General features: G+C 50.0%; 3 protein-coding genes across 3 annotated transcripts; 2 read left to right on the forward strand and 1 right to left on the reverse strand.

Annotated features, from left to right (window-relative positions):
- Window positions 1-13,126: 13,126 nt before the first annotated feature.
- On the forward strand, window positions 13,127-13,904 carry BO72DRAFT_227491 (uncharacterized protein). The gene has a single exon (XM_040939824.1). The coding sequence runs from the start codon at window positions 13,227-13,229 to the stop codon at window positions 13,626-13,628; it is 402 nt and encodes a 133-aa protein (XP_040797731.1). The 5' UTR covers window positions 13,127-13,226; the 3' UTR covers window positions 13,629-13,904.
- A 1,342-nt stretch (window positions 13,905-15,246) lies between these two features.
- BO72DRAFT_499754 (uncharacterized protein) lies at window positions 15,247-16,425 on the forward strand (the record flags this gene model as incomplete). The annotated part of the gene is made up of 1 exon (XM_040948863.1): window positions 15,247-16,425. One exon carries the CDS (start codon window positions 15,247-15,249, stop codon window positions 16,423-16,425), a length of 1,179 nt encoding a protein of 392 aa, XP_040797732.1.
- Window positions 16,426-16,990: 565 nt separating this feature from the next.
- Window positions 16,991-19,262, reverse strand: BO72DRAFT_386410 (DUF803 domain membrane protein; the record flags this gene model as incomplete). Its single annotated transcript, XM_040941632.1, has 2 exons — window positions 16,991-18,418; window positions 18,477-19,262. The coding sequence occupies 2 exons, from the start codon at window positions 19,260-19,262 to the stop codon at window positions 16,991-16,993; spliced, it is 2,214 nt and encodes a 737-aa protein (XP_040797733.1).
- Between the last annotated feature and the right edge of the window lie 327 nt (window positions 19,263-19,589).

A 19,589-nucleotide genomic window follows, 5' to 3' on the forward strand; every position in this document is an offset into this window, starting at 1 on the left:
ACCGAGCCTGAAGACGCGGGAAAGATGATTGCAAGTTGAAGATGCAAAAGAAGAAGGGCAAGTGGTAGCAGACAGTAAAGATAGCAAGAACAAGAAAATTCAGGTCATCCACATAAGGTCATCAAAGGACAAGAGAGAAGGAGAGAGTTGTCAGATTGGAAGTAGGGGAGGAATTGTAGAAAGTAGCGGCAGAGAGATGGAGGTCCGATGTATGTATAAGAAGGCGCCAAACGGAAGGGATGGCACACTAACGAAGGCGGACAAGGGAGTGCCGAATTGGGTTTTGGGTTGGGGGGGGGGGGAGGGAAGAAAGTAGGGAAAAAATAGAAATCTGAACCAAGGAAGCAGATCCAGCAAAAGAAGGATCGGGGAGGAAGGAAGGTGACAGAAGAAGAGGTTAGTGTGAGAGAAGAGTGGTGAAGGGTGAGGATTAGGATAAGGTGAAAGTGCGTAGGTAAAAGGTCAAAGGAGCAAGTGACAATCCAGACAGGATGCGACTAATTCTCTTTTGGGAGAATTTTGGGAGAAAAAAATATTCTCGCATAAATTCCCAAAAAGGAAAATGAGATCAGAGCAGTCAGAAAAAGAAAATAGTATAGAAAAGGAAGAGGAAATTGAGCAAAGAGGACGAAAAAGGATGAAAAATAACCGCCCAAGTCTGAGACAATCCAGATGTGGGCGATCATGACCGACCCCGAAGGGAGGAGAGAGAGAAGGCGGTGGAGGGGAGATGAATGGAAAAGAAACGAGTAAAGATAAGTTAGGTAGGATGAATAGGTGAATGAACGAAATAAAACGGATGATTGAATGTGTGGATGAATGAATGAATGACTGACTGACTGACTGACTGCAGCGACTAGTGCCGCGGCAGATCATGGACGGAAAGGTGGAGGCTGGGACTCTGAGGTGGAGGAGGAGGGGAGGGGAAGAGGGAAGGAAAGGGAAGAGGGGGGGGGAGGCCGGCCAGCAAACGCAGGCTAAGCCTGATGTTCTCTGCAGCCGCCGGGGAAGGGTTTCTGGACCGCCTATGGACTTCTTCTTAACTGAAGTGGCCCAAAATGGAAATAACGATGGTTGGGGATCCTATCATGAGGAAGTCGAAAAGAAATCAAGCAAAAAGCAAATTACCAAGGGAGAAGCCAAATAATAAAAGAAAAAATACACCGATCCAGCAAATTGAGTAAAGAAGGAAGATAAGAGTAGAACAAGTGAACCAGATACAATTCAATGAGTACTTGCAGAAGGAGAACAGAAGAAACTCACCTGACTTGAATTTTGGACTGTTTGAAGCTGATTATGATGGAGATGGTGATGATGCTAAAGTCGAACAGTCAAAGAATGGCGCTGGAAAGGGTGGGGAAAGTCAACCGGTGGTCATAGACGGCTCCCGCCCATCGAAGGCTCTACCATGGTCCAGAGAACAGCCAAATCGGGTCTGGTTGCGGGAAGGTGGGAGGGGGAGACAAAAGAAAAATAGGCGACAGGGAAAAAAAAAAAAAAAAAAAAAAAAACGAAAAGAGAGAGAGAGAGAGAGAGAGAGAGAAAAGAAAAAAAAAGAAAAAGAACAAAAAAAAAAACAAAAAAAAAGGTTCAATAGGTAACTGATGAATGACGGTTGAGGATCTTCGGGGCTGACGGGTGCAACCGAAACACCTCGCCCCTACTCCCCCAAGGACAAAAATGATGACAAGATAGGAATGCAAATCAAAGGGATGGATGGATGGTTCTGCCTGAAGACACCCCCGACCTTCTTAGGTTCTAGAAAGAAGGATAGGGACCGCTAGCTTTCTCAGATCCTCTCCCAGAACTACTACATTCGATCTCTGAAGCTGTTTCGATGCAGGTGGAGCAAGACAGCCCAGTGTCTCTCTGCAGTAGTTCCAGTACCCTCATCGATGGCAGGACCATTCACAACCCCAAGGTGAGGCGGCTGGGCAGCAAGGAACAAGAAACCGCTGCAACAGCCAAAATCCTAACACAAATCCAAAGACCAATTCAACAGGGCCAAAAAGCAATGAAAAGAAGGGGCGACCAAAAGCCCACCGAAAAGAAGATCAAGAAAAGTCGAGAAAACCAAAAGAGATACACCACATACCGGCACGTGTCTTTGACTCGGGCTCGAGATCCGTTTCTTTCTTAAGACCTGCTGCGCGGGAATGTAAGAGAAGCTGCAAGGCAAGCAGTCGGGTGCGAGATCGAGAAATGTCTCTGACGCGCTTCTGGTCCGGACGTGCTGAGCAACCTCGTTCTTCTTAGTCCGGTTTCTTATGATCCGTCGCAGGCGATCTACTCTCGGGGGGGATTCTCTGTCCCGGTATCGGCTTCTTGCGAGTCACAGGCCCGTTGAGGAAGAGGAGTGGTCGGGGCTGATGAAAGAAGAGAAAGGAGAGAGGAGAAAGGGCGATTGAAGAGAAGCTGAGTGAGGGACTGGGTGGTGGATCGCTGGGCTGGCTGTCACTATAACTGTCGCCTTCTGATCGGGCAAGAAGAACAATAATAAATCAACATCCGAGGGAAAGGCTCGAAAAAGCGAGAAGCAAGAATTCAATCTAAGGGCAATTTAGGAAATCGGATAAGAGAAATCAGAAGGAACAAGATATTGAGAGGGGGAAAAGTCCTAAAATCAGAAGAGGAAAAAAAGAAGACAAAAAAAGAAAGGAATTCAAATGGAAATAATCAAACTGGAAAAGAGAAACATAACAAGATGAAAATAAGATCAACTGAAATAAAAATTGAGTGGAAGAAAATAAAAACGACAGACAGCATTAAAAATAAAATGGAATGAATGCTAGCAGTCAGATGTGGATCCCGCAACTCAAAACGAGCAGCAGGAGAGAAGGAGTGGGATGGATTTTCTGGGACAAGAACCGTGCGTCGTGCGGAAGAGCGGAGAGATACACCGTGGGATCTGCTGCTGCTGCTGCTGCTGCCGCCGCCGCCGCCGGGTGGTGGTGGAAAGTGGTAGGTATAGTGAAGTGGTTAAGTGAGATTAGTGGTGGTAGCGGCGGTGGTGCTGCTGCTGGTGCTTCTGCTGCTACTGCTCCTGCGGCGGCGGCGGCTGCTGCTGTTGCGGCTAGTACAGTACGTACTTACCCACCTAGTCTGACTCTCTCACTCACTCTTTTACCCTTTCAACTACTACAGGTACCTAGTATGAAGAGTACCGATCCCAATACCCTTCGTCTCTTTCGCAGGGTCCAGAAATTCCAGCGTCAAGCTCAGACAGCGCAAATGCCGCCAATCCGCCACGAAGCAAGGACCATTCGGCCGGATAAGCTAAACAAGACGCCGGGCAGGAACCACCGTTTGGGCTAGGAAGAGTATGCACCTCGGCTCCAGATTGGCTGCCGACCCAAGGGTGAAGAAAGGGGGAAGCGGCGCCAAATCTCGATGGCGAAAGAGCGGGCGGCAGAGCATGACAAGATCAAATGAAGAAACGTGATGCGCGATCCCAGTACCCATATCGTAGGGACCCAGGACCCTCAGCGGCAAATGGAGCAGAAGGATCAAGAAAAAAGAAAAACAAACCAAACCACAGCAAGCGTGAAGGAACAGAGAGGAGGTATGGAAATAAGCTGACAGACACATCAAGGAGAGTTCACTTGCTACATACCTGTGATTGTAGCTGTATTGTTGGGATTGATGCTGATGCTTGATAATGGCAACGTCAGGTACCCGATTCGCAGGTGAATCTCAGAGGAGCAGTAGGCTAATAGAGAAATAGTCTACGGAGTAGATAGACAATACCGCCCGAGCAAGTCTGCAGGGCTCAGCGAGCCACCATTAAGAAACAATTGATTGCGGGTGAAGCAGAAGCCGATCACTTTCATTCATCGATCGCGTTGGGAATGCACAATGTGAACTCCTAATATTATCTACATCTGCTCCGTACATACATCTAATTACGATTGCAAATGGAAATCAGAATGATCCAGGTAGAGATTTCGAATCTCTCATGCCAATCTCACTCGGGAGACGATGGAGCAAGAGGGGATCACCACTACATAGTAGACAATAATAAGAGAACAGGGGGTAATGAGGGAGAAAAACTTGATAAACCAAGTCGAGTTTCGAGAACAATACTAAGCATAATACTATGACCATATGTCAAGGAAAGGAAGAAACCCACTAGGAAAAATGGAAAATGGAAGAGGAAAAAGAAAAAAGGAAAAAGGAAAAAGGTGGTGAGACCATGAGAGTGACTTCTGGACTCCGGGCGGTGCGTGAGGTGCCACACGGTGAACTGTTGGGACGGATGGATCGCGCACTGCTGTAAGTCATTCGATCGTCCTGCGCTGCCGGGTTGATGCTGATACTAGTAATCTAATTGGAGGAGGATACAGTACGGAGGACTGGTACCTACCTAGGTAGTACCTAGTAGCCACTGGGCACGGAGACGGCGAGGATACTTTAGCACGGAGTACTGTACCTAGGTAGTATCTTTAGTAGTTAGATAGTGCTTGTAGCTACAGAGCACAGGCTGGCACTCTTTGCTTCTGCCGGGGGCTTTTCCATGCTCGTTCGTGCCATATTCTTCGACTCGCTATCCTGAGTAGATAATCTCCGAAAGACATTCTACAACAGAGTGTTCTGTAGTTTGATAAGCACAGGACCCCGCATGTATCTCTGAACAACAAATTCAAGAACCTGCCGAGACTAGGCAGACGAGACCGTTACCGATTGAAAGGCCCACGGAAGCAGGAAAAGAAGAAGCCGCGGCGAGGGCAGCATAGCAGCAGCAGCCGCCAAAAAGGAAAAAAAAAAAAAAAAAGAAAAAAGAACCAAGAGAAAAAAACAAAAGCAAAGCAAAGCAAAGCATCGAGGGAAAGAAGGGGAAAATCAAAAGAAAATGTATTAGTTAACAATAACAATATTAATAATGACAGGCGCGTGTTCCAGGTTCGAGCAGTTGTCTCCACGATGGCCGCGGGTCCCACTCAGCGTACCCAAAGTTCAAAGAAAGAATCGACCATGGGTAAGCTCGGCCACGAAGCGGCGAACCAATGGTCAAATCCATGGTCTGGAATGACTGCCAACCTAGGTACGCTGTGATTACTGTAAAAAAGGTACCGTGCTTGACTAGGTGGGTTAGATAGTAACACTACGTGGTGAAAGAGGCAGTAAGCAACTTAAATTTGAGGACGTTGAGAACTATGAGTATGAGCATGCAGTCAATGATAATCATGCTTCTTGTGCTTCGGGCATAGGATCGGTCAGTCGGTTGGCCGGCTGGCCTGCTAGCCTGCTTCACATCCTGCTGTAAGGTATTCTTAATCTCGTCAAGGTTGATCGTGAGAACGCACGAAGCAGTCTGTTGGGTGCATAGAGTGCTGACGGCGGTCGAGATCATCCATAACCAGATAAGTTCTACAACTTGAGAATGCATGTATGAGAAAGCCAGAGATGGAGGGAATGAGTGTACCGGTATGGTACTCAGTTTGTACTGCGATCGTACCGGCTGGTAATCGATTGCTTCTTCTGGATACTGAGAACACACATCTGTAGCAAGCTAGCTCACTGCCTCTCATCCCATCATATAGTAAGTACCCTGCGCCAGTGGAGAAAATAGAGAGGGGGGGCGGTGGGCGGGTTGATTTGCGCAACTCAGCGCCTGGGGGTAAAGTCGCTTTCTCTCCAGTCTTTTTCCCCCTTCCCCCTTCCATTTTGCCCAAAAGACCATTTTCTTAATGTGAGTAATATAGAACTAGCAGGGATCCATCCGCTCTAGTGAGATGGTCTACAGGGAATGCCAGTCATTGCCAGTTATCGTCAGTCGAAAGAACAATAGAATGGGAGGGGGGGGGGGGGGGGGTCCATTAGATGGATGCAAGATTTGCGCACTCTAAACGGTGCAGTGGATCGTCCCAGCATGTAAAGCAGCGGGAAGCGGTTCAACACAGACCACCCCCAAAACTATCGGAAGCGACAAAGCTTTGAAGATCTTACCCTACCCTAGAACCAAACCTATCTCTTAGCCATCATCCACGAACGACAACGGTCAGCGGGAGAATACAGAGTCACCCACCCGAAAGAAAGGAAGGGAGGAATGGCGGTGACTTGAGCAGCATGAGGAGAAAAAAAAAGAAGAAAAGGAAACAATAATCATATCGGTCGAAAATGGAAAGTCGTGGATAAGAAGCTTTTACAAGGGATGAGATACGACATATAACTAATGCCTGGAGCAGCTCAACCACAATTGCCTTACCCTGCACGGCTGCTTTAGTTCTTCTCAACTGATCGTTGACGCGGCGCATCCTAGATGGGTAATGGAAAATGTGCTTTCACTCTCCTCATTGTACTTTACGGCACAGGATCACATTAATTTATTCCGAAGCATGCCGTGGGCGCTCATTAGCATTATTACACTAACTTAGCTACTAGTAGCATTGTACTTGTCCGACGCCGATGAGCCAAATGCTGGGATTCTTCTCGGTCGCAAATGGTCTACCAGCTTATGACATAACAGGAATAGTGAATATGACAATAGGTATTATGATTATGATGGGACCGATCACAAAGATGGTCCGGAGGACTCTTTAGTCTCCATTTCAATCTCAATCAGAATGAATCATCAGAGACTACAACTTCAGATCTTTTCATTTGCTTGGAATTAAGGAAGTCTTCCGCGACAAGGCTAGAGAGCGCCAGTCCAAGAAATAGCCTGACTAGCCAAGTGGAGCCAGCCTTCTTGGACTGGCACTGGGCTCTTTTCCACCCCCCCCCCTCTCTCTCTGTCTTTGCGTTCCTTACCTAGTTGTAATCCATCACCACCGTAAATTGCAATTACTCTTCCCTTCTCAACTCCTTCATCATCTGTCTTCCCCTTTCGTAAGATGTGAAGCGGATGGAGGATCCATTATTCAGGTCTGTGTGCACCCTACTATCATCAGCTAGCTAGACTTGGCTCATGATGCTGGGGGGGGGGGGGGGGGGGGGGGGGGGGGGTTGGATGCGATACTTTATTGGTTTTATCAAATTATGATTTTTATTATGGTTACCATCATGATTATTATCATAATTTCTACTCCGTATTATCACCATTATTACCGTCATCGTCATCGTTGTTAACAACTCCAAGCTGTTGGGGGCGATCTGGAGGTGGGCCCCGCCTGGAACACGGCCCCTTTCGCAGGTGGGGATGACAAGTCATCCAAATCAACCAGTCTTCTGTGACTGATCATGGCGGAAGATAGGAAATCGTAAACGAGGCAAGTCGGTGGAGGACGATGACGAGAGTCAAATTAAATAGATCCGACGTATTTTGAGGTAGGGACGCGGACGAGCAAGAGAGCGACAACGAGGGGGTGAGAGGCGATCACGAGTCAAGGGATTATTATTGGATTTGGAAAAAAAGTGAGCTTGATGGGCCAAGAGAGAGGGGCTAAAGGAATGATAATTTGTTCAATTAATTGATTTCACCCCGGTGCTACTCTGACCGAAGAAGTATACAGGGCTATCTATTCGAGGTACTCCGGACTCTAAGGTACCTAGTAGATAGTTAACTCATACCGTACCTAGTACCAGTTACTACCCTACCCAGTGGTTCGTTCCTATCAGCAGTCCCTATCTAGGTTAGTAGTCAACTAGACAGACACACGGTAGGTAGCTACGGACACTGTTCCCAGCCAGATAAACTCATTTTTCCAACGCAGTCCAGAGTAGAATATACTGCAAGCAAGCGAGGCGATCCCTGGGTTACACAGCGCAACAGAAGAAATCGACCAGGATAGGGCCGGATTGGCAGGGATACATGCAGATGGCAGACCAAACCACTGGACCAGAGTGCACCACGCAGGCAGAAGTGGCGTGCAAGCAACAGTCGATCAGGTCTGTGTTCTTCGATTTTTCCCTCCCACCCCATCATCCTTCAAGAGCACTATCCATATTCTGGGTTGGTCGGTCGGGGATGAGCCCTGTCAGTTTGTCAGTCTGTCAGTCTGTCATCCAGTCCATTAACTACTAGCAACCTTACTGTTTTAGGTTAATCAACAGCGGAGTAAACACCAGTTGTTGATTCTCACCTCGTTGCGGATTCTTAGTCACCCTTTTCCCGGCCGACTGTGAATATGCAGTGTTATTTACCGGGGGGAGGGGGAGAAGAGTGAGTCTTGGTCTGTCTCATTTCAATTCGGTTCATCAAGCTAAATTTCTGGATTAGGGGAATTTGGCCAAGGAAAGAGTGATGCTATACAAAAGCCGTTCGGTCATTCGTGTCTCTTTCTCCGCCACACACACACACACACACACACATTCATACTATTCAAATGACACTATTTTGAACAGCAATGCAATGATCAAAGATAGGTTGCCGTAAGACTTTCCAACAACTCAAGATTCGCAGAATTCCGCCTGTTTCATCAATAGCTTAGTCGAATAAGGAATCTTCACGCAGAAGCAAAGAATGAAAAGATGTTCATTTCACCTGGCGAGGCGGCTCCTTGGATACATCAGAAGGAGAGCTCAAGCTCGCGAGTTGGTCAAGAAAGCCCAATCCCGGGTAGTTAGGGATCATGACCCTGGCCACCATAGCAATAATTCTCCGCTTGAGAGATCAACTGGCGTTTACCATTGGCCCCACACGACCGGGGGGTGAGGTCAGAGATCGCTGGGTCTTGGTTGGTGTTTCACAAAACGAAGCTGAGAGATCTGGAGTTAATTTCCATCTTAGGTAGGTCAGCTTAAATCTTGCGGGCTCGGGCGGCTTTCCAGCCTGATTGATCTACGTCAGAATCAACGATGAATACCTGGAAAGCGGTCTCCTCGTACAAAACGAGTACCTCAATACCGTCATCTGTCTTGGATCTTCACCAGGAAGGTCGTACAGAGAGGCGACGGAAATTCTGGTGATCCTCCTTTCTAGATTGAGTACAGTACAAGATGGAACGCTAGTTCTCGTGGAATGATGGCTTGTTTGCCCCTCCGATACCGAAGTAGTAATTTCGTGCTCACGAACGACCTTTTAGCTATATTCTCCGCCGTATAGCATCGCTGGTCAACCATTAGAGCACCAACTAGTTAATTGCTCCGCACGATCCGGATGGGGGATCCATGCCCACTACGGAGTGTTGCGAACTGTGAACGGAGGCGCGCGTACCATCATCAATATAGTGATCTTGATGGATCGATGGAGACGGTGAGAGGCATGAGCCGCCACCTTCTGGACTGCCAGGCCTTCATCTGAGTTGTTCTTTTGGCCATGTCTTTCCACGTTTCCCGCTCTTCATCGCTTTTTTCTGAAAAGAATTGCCTCAGAAATTGAATCCGGGGTCCAGACGAATCGGTGTAAGTCACAACCCGGATTTCAGGCGTGTTCAGGCGCAAGGGCAATGAACAACGGTGACCGACAAGAGCGAGAAGCTGGAGAGAAGGACGAAAAAAGTGACTCCAGGCCTCACCGCTGGTTTCATCGCGATGAGAATGACATCGAAAGTCTGATTTGGGCAAGAAGGGGGGATCAAAGGGAGGGGGGCGGAAGACTGTCATTTGACTGACAAGCCCTATCATTCCAGCTGTCCATGCTCGGCTGATGGCGCCAGGGCTGGTAATAGGCCCGGGAAGCTTCTTCCTGCACTTGCTGCAGCACCTCCTCGCAACCCCTTGCGTGTAGATAGTGGAGAAGAGGTGCAGCGACGATGTCCCACTTGGGCGGCCCAACCCCACCTTTCTTTTGTTGTTGCTGCTTGCTGTTCGGTCACTGGCCTATGAATTATCCTCGACGGACTCAGAGGTACTGTACGGATAGCGCGCCTCCATTGTTCGAACAAGGTCTTGTCTTTCTTTTGTTTCCTTTCTCCCCTCTTTCTTTCTTTCTTCTTTTCCACCCTCCATGACTCGTGGTGGTGGGAGCAATGAAGAATGAAGCTGACAGGCCAGGGACAAATGTCGTACAGGAAGTGGATGAGAAGACGTGGTCCTCAGTAGGAGTGGTGGTGGCGGAGGTGGAGGTCTAGAGATGACGGAAGGGGGGAGGGGGGAGTGTGCCCTTCCCACTGAAAGCTCTCACGTTCTTTCTTCTTGATCGGCCTTCTCTACCTCGAGAATCAAGCGAATCTTTGTTGCTGCTCTTCTTGTACTGTTAAGCGCGTCTACCAAGTTAGCTTTGCACGTCCTTCTCGAACGTTCCAGATTACTGTAACATTCCACTGTTTCTCTATTCTGTCAAGTCTGTTGCTGCCTCGTGTTCATGTGCTCTGATCTCGACTGCTGATTACCGGAATAGAGAAAACATCATCCAGCATACCACATGCTTCAGCTTACATCCAAGTCAAAACATGGCCTTCCTGCCGGCAATTATGCAGGTATAGGGCGGAGGGGAGCTTCACTGTATGCACATCGAAAAAGCACAATGCGCTGCGCGGTCCGTGTTGAGTCTGACACGAACTATGGACGATGTGTGGGATGAAGAGGATGATCCTGTGGAGATAAGTCCAGGGCTAAAATTATGATCGGCCTGTGGATGCTAACTGCAGTCTGTATTGTACCTACTTACACAGTAGGTACTACCCTACCAAAGCTCTGACAACTTGGCTACAACCCTGTCAAGTTTTCCTAGAGACTAGGTTCGAGAGACAGCTGAGAATTAAGATGTCAGTGAAATACCATCGGACCCCGGTTATTATCCCGTGTCAGGTATCATTATAAGTACTCCGTACGGAGTTAGAACTCAAATGATGGGACAATCAAAGGCCGAGAGGGAACCAAGAGGGAAGGGAAGGGGAGTCCGCTACGGACGGGCCGACTCCCGCAGCCGTCGTACATACATACTTACATACAAGGTTACATACCAACTTACCTACCTGCGGGGTCCAGCCCGGTCAATACCTATGTACATACTCATTCGTAGGTATAGTCACCTTTATACTCTCCCGATTCGGAGAATTGGCTTGCGTAGGACAAGATATAGATAGGAGATAGTAATATAGTCCCAATTGGGAATCAATCTTCCCCAACAATATAGCAAAAGAGCGGAATAAGACAAATTGAGAGAGAAAAAGAGAGGGAAACAAATGAGAAATGAATAGGGGGGTGCAGAACAACACTCATTCCCAGTTCAAGTCGGAGTTACAGGGAGGATTTAACCATAGGCACTGAGGCAGGCATACAATAGTGCCGTTACATAAGTAAGTGTCAAAGCAAATCAGTTTGACCTCAAGTATTCTCCCAGTTGGCAGGCATCCTAGCCGCCTGTCATTAGCAGGCAGAGGTAGTTAGCAACAGCAGCATCAATCAGCATCATTCATTATCATTACTACAGACTATTATTGTATCTTCCCACCGTCAGCGGTCCAGCCCAGGGATCATTGATGGCTCTGCGCTAAGTCTGCGCCTGATCAAGCTTGGAGGCTTTTTTAGTTCATTTAGTTAGGTCCATTTAGCTTGATGGGCTAAAGATTTCCATCCAGTGCACACCAATGATCTCTTCCGATTCCCACCATTAATTCATCTCGGCCTACTCCCTCTCTTTCAGTAGTTTCCCCTCCCCCCTCTCCCCGCCCGCCCCACTTCATTGGAAATTCCAATCAGCCAGATGGTTGGCAATTGACATTTCACCATTGACACTCACTGACTGTGACACACTGACAGAAAAAAAAAAGACTAACAGACTAGCGGCTCACTAAAAAGTGAACGGGCTCAACGGAGTCAACCGCCGGCCCCTTCAGCATCCGGGCCTATCCCTGCCACGCTAGGACGAACTGCGTAAATGCACGGGGATCAAATCAGATCAATCACGGCCGGGGATCGCGCGCCGTCTTGCTCATTCGATGCACCATTCAGGACGAAAAGGCTTGGGGCTGATTCGTGATGACCGGTCCGGCTGTGTCTCGCTTTCCTCGAAGGTGAGGAATTATTCCGGGTGCAGATGTGGGGAACGAATTCGACTCATTCGCTGCTGTCCTCCTATGAGTGCGTAAGTTACACTCTAGTACGATAGCCCAAGGATTCTTCTACTTTCAAGATTAATCTCCTTCCTAGGATGTAGCTTTGGGTCGATTCAGTCGGACTGGTCACTGGCGTAAGTAAGGACTATACTGACCATACTCAGTACTAATTAACTTTTAGGAAGGTTGCGTTGGGCTAGCCATGATTTTACCTGTCAAATCCTCGGCTGTACCTGCAGCTGCCATGCAAGCGCAAGCAACGAACCACCCTTCCAGGTTGCCTCGCGCCTAGTCTAAGAATTCTTCAGCTGTCTGACAATTCTTCTCCGTACCCTACAGACTTCCAGCCGGATGCACAACAGTGCAGCTCCGACGATGACTAGCACGGGTGGGGAAACTGACCGGGAGCTCCGACTTTCTCCTTCCTCCCTCCCTCATTTTCCATCCGCCCATCCGGGGCTGAGAGGGTTCGAGCCGATGCCATCGATAACGAACTAGCAAGTAATAACCCCCTTCACTGTCTGAAGACCCCTTCGGGGGGGGGAAGGGCAAAGACAAATCTCCGCCTGCAGTGCGACCTATGCATTAACTTAATGATAGGCGATGCGGGAATAACCGATCAAGAGAACGGATTCCATCTGAATTCTTTGTTCCGACCGGACCGGACAATTTGCACCACCACCACATCATTCTCGTATCATCAATCTCATAATCAACTTCAAGTACTACTGTACTCTCCGGTCTCAGAAGACACGAATACCGTGCGGGTCATCGAGTCGAGAAGGGTTAGGGAATGGCCCCCAAGGACATCAGCTCCGAGCAGGGACTAATTTTACTCCATTCGTCCACCGGCCGGCGCTTACAATACCTGATTTCGCGCAGGGATTCAATGACCGGAATGTTAGTCGATTTTTGCAATGATACTGCGGCCTATCTTTGCGATTGGCTCTACTTACTGAGTATTCCTCCTGCCCTTACCGTATTTGTTCGGCACTTGTCGAAGCCGCCCAGAAGTCCTCGATCCTATCGACCGACCATAACAACCCAGCTCAGACCGAGTCGCCTTTCTTCGTCCATCCGTGTCCGACTATTGAGGGCCGCCATGGCTATTACCAATGAGCCAATCAAAGGTCGCCTACGGCCTTAAGATATGTTTCTACTGTTCTTTGGGGCGAGACGGGTAAATCCTTCATCATCTGATGATCCGAAGTCGCTTTTCGGTGGTGGAGGGCGGGCTGCACGCAGTAATTAACCTTACATTGCATGTTCCGCCGAGTTACCCGTGCACGATCGACTGCGCAGGTGGACTGCCTTGCGTTAGATTAGTGGAGGACCAGGAAATTGCGGATGTGGGATCCTGCTCGCCATCTTCTTGCTCACTGGCTTTCTTTCTTCCCTTCCTTCTTTCTAACTGTGGTCTTTTTCCCAGATCCCAAGAATAATTCTACAGAGCAAGATATGCTTACTTTCCAATCTGGTAATCCTGAGCGATCTGGATTCGATACACAGGGGGCCTTGCCTGGGCCAATTGCGACCTTTCGATCCAGAATATTGTACGGCATGTCACGATGGCATCATCCCATACCCCAAAAAGAGGGTGTCACAGACACACTGAGAGGTGTAACACATACATGGTGGCGATGGTCGGCCACCGGGCTGAGGATCCATGTCCCCGCGACACGGACCCCTTCTCCTCTTTCCCCCCCCCCGTTAATCATCCAAGAACAGCATCTGAGCTACCTATATTAGGGGACAATTAAGACTCTTCGGATTGGCCAAGTTTGATTATGCATTGATTGGCAGCAGAGGCAACCACGTATGTGCTGGCAAGGACATCTACTAAATCTTTCTCTCTCTCCCCTCCATCTACTATTTTTCCCTCTTATTCTTGATTTCTTTCTTTTTGTCTTTTGCCCCCTTTTCTTTTTTTTTTCTTTTTCTTTTTTTCTCTCTTTCTTCTCCCTTCCGTCTTTCATTTCTTGCCTTGCACCCGTCTACCGTTGATACCGGCAGCTGGAGAACATGGCTGGCTGTTGCAGTGCCTTCAATTGAATGACTGGCTGACTGACCGCTTCTCTTCTATGCCATCCTTGCCGCTCCTCGCGCGTCTGTGCCAGGGTCGGTTTCAGCTGCAACGACCCGTGATGCATATGCGGACGCAGGGTTGGGTTGGCCGTTTTGCGAGGACAAGTCGCTAGCATACCCGGAGGTGGTGTTGGGGATGTCGTTTCTGTACTCCCCCGCTAGGATTCTTTTGATCTCTTCAGTTTGTGACCCTTTGCACAACTGTCGAGGATTGAGCTACAGCACGTAGTGTAGTAGTGTGTGCACATTCCAAGGTGACATACATATGTATGTCACTTCCATAGCGGCCGATCCACGGCCCCTCTCTGGAGGGGACGATCTGCCCCTAATTATAGCTTGTCCAGCTGATCAATGGTGATTGAAGTCGACCATCCATCAGCCATTCATCCTTCCATCCCTTGATTACACCACTGGCCGCCCACCCAGCCACGCATTCGCCTCGCTTCACCGTCTTTCTGCTGCTGCTGCTGCTGCCGCCGCCGCCGCCGCTCTGGAATGCGTGCGTTGTGCGCCGTGAAGCCGGATTGATTGGAGTATTGAGATAATGGCGAAGAGGAAGTCCTTCTTTGTCAATTGCCATCTTAGCACGCATTCTGATTGGAGGTAGACTCAGGCAGTGAGGTGGTGTCGCGCTGCGATGCGATGTACTGTAACTTTATTGCTATCTGGAAAACGATTGCATCAGTGCTGCCCACGGTCAGTGATATATAGATCACAGCTGTGTTAGTACATCTGAGTAGAAAGGTTGTATTTTTTTTGTTTTGTTTTGTTTTGTTTTTTTTTTTTTTGCACACCAAGAATCATGTTGAGGATGTGCACACTATGAAGGGAAGAATGACCCATTTCGTACTCATTCTCCTCATCTCAGTACCAGTAGGCAAAAAGTTGATTCCCATTATTGCCATTGTACAGTAAGTCAACGATAACGACCTAGCCAGCTTATCGATAAGCCCCGACCCGCCCCCAATCATCACATGACTACATCCCTCCCTCTCCGCCTACGCAACCAACTGCATCCATGGATCGTAAACAAAAACATTCTTTTTCATTTTGAAACCTTCGACACCTAATCGACAAACCACCAAAGTCCAAACGACAAAAGCTTCCAGCCCCCCTCAACTTACAGCCGACAGAATATACCCACGCGTACTTGATTCTGCAGAGAAGGAAACCCCCAAATCTAGCCAATCTGCGCCTTCTCTCGGGAAGTAGCAGAAATCAAAAAGCGCAACTTGCAAGGGAGGGGAGGAGTTCCGGCCTCCAAAAAAAAAGACAAGAGACAATGCCACCACCACCACGTTCCAAGGGATCCACATTCAATCCGAACCCACAACCTCGAGCCCGCTTTTTCGACGTCTTCAACTCCGCCTCGACGGGTCATCAGGTTGCCGATGGCGGCGGCGCCCGCGGGCGCGAATGGCGGATCACCCGGCAGGAGAAACTGGCGCGGCAGTTTGGGTCCAGGGATGGGGATTGCACTTCTTCGCCTGTCTTGACACCTGTTGCTGCTGCTGCGGAGGGAATAGGGGATGAGGGTGGGGAGGAGGAGGAGGAGGCGGGGAGGGGAGAGTGGGTGTTTGCTGCTGCTGCTCATTCCGATTCTATTTGCTCTGGGAACAACAACAACAGCAGCAGCAGCAGCAACAGCAACAGCAACAGCAACTACTCCAAAAACGTCGGTGCGGGATCGCACTTTGCTGCTCAGCAGCACTCGCAATTGCGCTCGGCGCATAATGGGCCGAGACATGTCCAATTGGGGGTCCGGGCTTCCTTCTCATCGACATCAACGGGCCAGATGGATATACGAAATATGTTTGGTGGGCAGGTTCGCAAACGAGGATACCCTGAGGCTGTGAGTGATGGCTCTGGTGGTGGTCAATCCAGAGCAATTGGGATGAAGAAAGCGAAGGTGCAGACGCAGTATAGCCTTGACTGGGCTACAGAGATAGCACCGGCAGCAGCAGCAGTAACGACGACAACAGCAACAAAAGGAGATGTATCTGCGCTACCCCTCATACCCACTTCCTTCAAGTCTCATCCCACACCTACACCTTCCATCACCTCGACGACCACGACCACGACCACGATCAAGAAATCAACAACACCAACACTTCCCTCAAAGACATCTGCAACGACCCCTTCTACCTCATGCGAAACTATACCGCCATCCCTGCATATCGAACCCATGAACAACAAAAAGATCTTCAGCTCCCTCACCATCCACATCAACGGCCAAACAACCCCTCTCATCTCCGACCACGCTCTCAAGCGCCTCCTAGTCTCTCAAGGAGCTACCCTTAGCCTCTCCCTCTCTCGGAAGATCACGCATGTCATCATTGGAGTCCCCAATGCGGGACCGGGCAACGGCGGCGCGGGAGGTGGACTCGCCGCTAGCAAGATCCAGAACGAGCTCCAGCGCGGAGGATGGAAGGGGGTGAAGATTATAGGGGTCCAGTGGTAAGTTTGCCTGCCCCCCTTTACGCCCCTCGCATATGTCACCCTGTCTTTCAACAGGGGAATCCGAGTTAGGAACGGTGTAAGCAGTAAGTTAGGTAAGTAGGAAATACCCGTGCTGATTGAGACAAAAAATAGGGCTTTGGATAGTATCAAGGCTGGGAAGCGGCTCGTAGAAGGTAGGTATGCGGTTCAGTTAGGAGGGAGGCAGAAGAGTGTGCTTGGGTTCTGCTCCTCGTCATCTGCGGCAATGACACCGACACCTGCAGAGGGCGTATGATGCATACATACACAATTGCTCCTGCAAGACATTTCCGACATTGACATTGACATCGACTACGACTCCATTCACCACTTGACTTTGAAAGATACCCACCCCATGCTGCAATTTGCGCGCCATCCTCACCAGGCCATCATACATTTGCACAAGCTTATCACGATAATGCGTTAATCTCAACAAGGATCAAACACGTACACACATACATACATTAATATATCCAAATCCTCATATATACATTATCGAGTTCATCAGTCATCATTTATATCATATATCATACCATTTGGCTCAGTTCTTAGATAAATGCCCCCTTCTTCCCTGGAAGACCTCCACTCCCTCCGCCACTGCTCCGTCCTGATTGATGTCTCCGCCAGCCCTCGCTGCTACCTCCTATCCCGCTCCCGCGGGTCGGCGGGGACGAGACGAATGTTCCCGCGCTACTGTCGGACTCGCGTCGTAACCCCGCCATTCCAATTGGCGCGTATGGATCAGCCAGCGGTTCTTCATCGGGCAGAGGGGGCAGCGGGTTCACGCGCAGTCGTGCCGGATACAGTGATTCGCTGGAGAATATGCGATGCGATTCAAGAGAGTCGGCTCGGTGGGATTGACCCGATGGCAACGGGTCCAGTCCGTCGTTCCAGATATCGTCGTCATCATAAGCACTGCCCAGGGCCTTCTCGTCCAGGTCATCCGATCTCGAATCCCCTCGCACCAGGCCAAGGCGTTCTTCCTCGGTTGCGCCCGACGAGCGGTGATAGTGGTGATGGAGGCCGCTCTGCCGTGAAACAGGACGAGCCGCAACAGGTTCGGGGCTACCGGCTTTCATTCGTCCGAGGACACTGGTGAACGAAAATTGCCGTTCAGCGCCTCCGTGCGGAGGGGGACTCGGAGGAGGAAGAGGGCGATTGTGATTCTCAGTATCGACCGATGACTTGATGGAACGGCCGTCTCGGCCGGCATAGTGAGTCTCGGGGTATTTGCGGATTGATTCCATGGCCTTTAGCGACACGGGATTAGCCTCCGAGAGATGCAACGGCTCTTTGTGTAGCGGTTGCCACGTCGGGTGGAAAATACTGTTCGCGCGTGAGCGGAGGTCATCTAGGAATGAACTGTTGCTCTGTGTCGTAGTCGGTCGGGGCGGTTCATCGTCCTCCTCATCCTCGCATTTCGACTCCTCTGGCACGCGGGCCATACCCAGCGGTGGAAGTGGATGGTGACGGACGGACGGGGTGCGTGTGCGAGCTGCCATGGTGGGACCCTCGCCGAGAACAGTCTTGCGCCGGCGCAGTCCATCCCATTCAACGATCTCATTCTCGGCCAGCGGAGTGCGTAGGTCCTCCTGGCGGTCGTGATAATAGCGGCGGGCTTCTTCGGCCTCCATGGTCCGGCGTGGGGTAGAAATGCGGCGGATGATGGCAGCGGCGCCGCGGATGGAGTCGGCCTTGGGCTCGAATTCGTGTTCTTCCTGCGTCGCAACCTCGCGGACCTGGTCCAAATCGCCCTTGAAAACGGCAGCATCGGGGACATCTTTGGCAGATTTGGATAGCTGCAGCAAGACCACGCCTGCGCAGATCTGTAGGAACCCGAGGACGACGGTGACGATTTCTTTGACAGAGCCGTGGAAGCCCTGAAACAAAACGGCGGAGGTGACGATGGTTGCGCTGGTGAAGAAGACGTAGTAGGTCGGAGTAACGAGGGCAGCATTGAAGATATTCAGTGCTTTCTGTATTCGGTCAGCAGACATTCATCTTGGGCAGGTGGGCGGAAGGAAGAGCACACACATTTAGATAAATGATTTCTGTCAAGAGCGTTGCTACCACAAACACCAACAGAACATACAAGAACCATTCCTTGAACTGCGACTCCCCATTGATCTGCGCCAGAATGGCCGAGCCCAGCCCCTGTGTCGCAACAACGCTCAGCCCCCCAATCAGCGAGCAGATACTGAGATACACGAACATGGACTTTTTCCCGTATCGCGGCCCCAGGTATAGTGCGACGAAGGTACACCCGACGATGATCACCCCGGCATAGGACAGAAACCCGGGGGTGATCACATAGTGTTTCATCTCCTGTATATCGCTGACGGACGACTGCTCGGGCGCATTGAGCGGGATCACCACGGAGCCAATAATGCAGCAGAAACAGCCGACCTTGCCGACGAAGCTAAGGCGTTCCTTGAGGAAGATGGCGGAGAGGATGGTACACACGACGACGGTGAGCGCGCCCAGCGGGGTTACCAGGATCGCATCAACGAACGCATAGGCTACGAAATTGCAGATCTCGCCGACGATCATGAGGGTCATCCCCCCCCACCAGTAGAGGTTCTTGAGGTAGCCGTACCCCTCGCCGGCCTCTTCGTTGTATTTGACATTGGCGCGGAGGAGGCCGATCTTCTTGAGGACGAAAGAGGTGCCGATGAAGAAGCCGGAAGCGACGGCGAGGCAGATACCGACGACTTTGTAGGAGGCGGGTCGCGAGGAAGAGGAGGAAGAGGCGGCGGAAGTAGTTGTTTCTCGTGCGGCCAAGAGGGCGGCTGTTGTGGTGTAGTTGTAGAGCGCTGTCATCGCTGCGGCGGTTGTCGTGGCAGCCATGATGATGGAGAAGAGGGCGGGAGAAAGATAAGGGAATGGGAAAGAAAGCGGTTCAGAGCGGAGAGAACCACATGGAGATGGGAGATGGGAGATGGAGAGGAAGAGAGAGGTGAATTGATGAAGACACACTGCCAGCAGTGAATGACTGAAATGGTGGTACCTAGTCAGCAGACAACCCCTTTTTCTTTCTTTTCCAATTGACCCTGTGCCTTTCCTGTGTATGGTCTCAGGCTGAGGTTGGGAGCAGGAAGGAATTCGGGGCGAAAAAGAAAGATCGAATATAATTAGACGGCGCTAAAG

This window comes from Aspergillus fijiensis, assembly GCF_003184825.1.
Source record: "Aspergillus fijiensis CBS 313.89 unplaced genomic scaffold BO72scaffold_56, whole genome shotgun sequence".
NCBI classification, from domain to species: Eukaryota; Fungi; Ascomycota; class Eurotiomycetes; order Eurotiales; family Aspergillaceae; genus Aspergillus; species Aspergillus fijiensis.

Bases quoted from the DNA above. Each gene is read 5' to 3' on its own strand.
- BO72DRAFT_227491 (XM_040939824.1), top strand. From the start codon at position 13,227: ATGTGGGATCCTGCTCGCCATCTTCTTGCTCACTGGCTTTCTTTCTTC.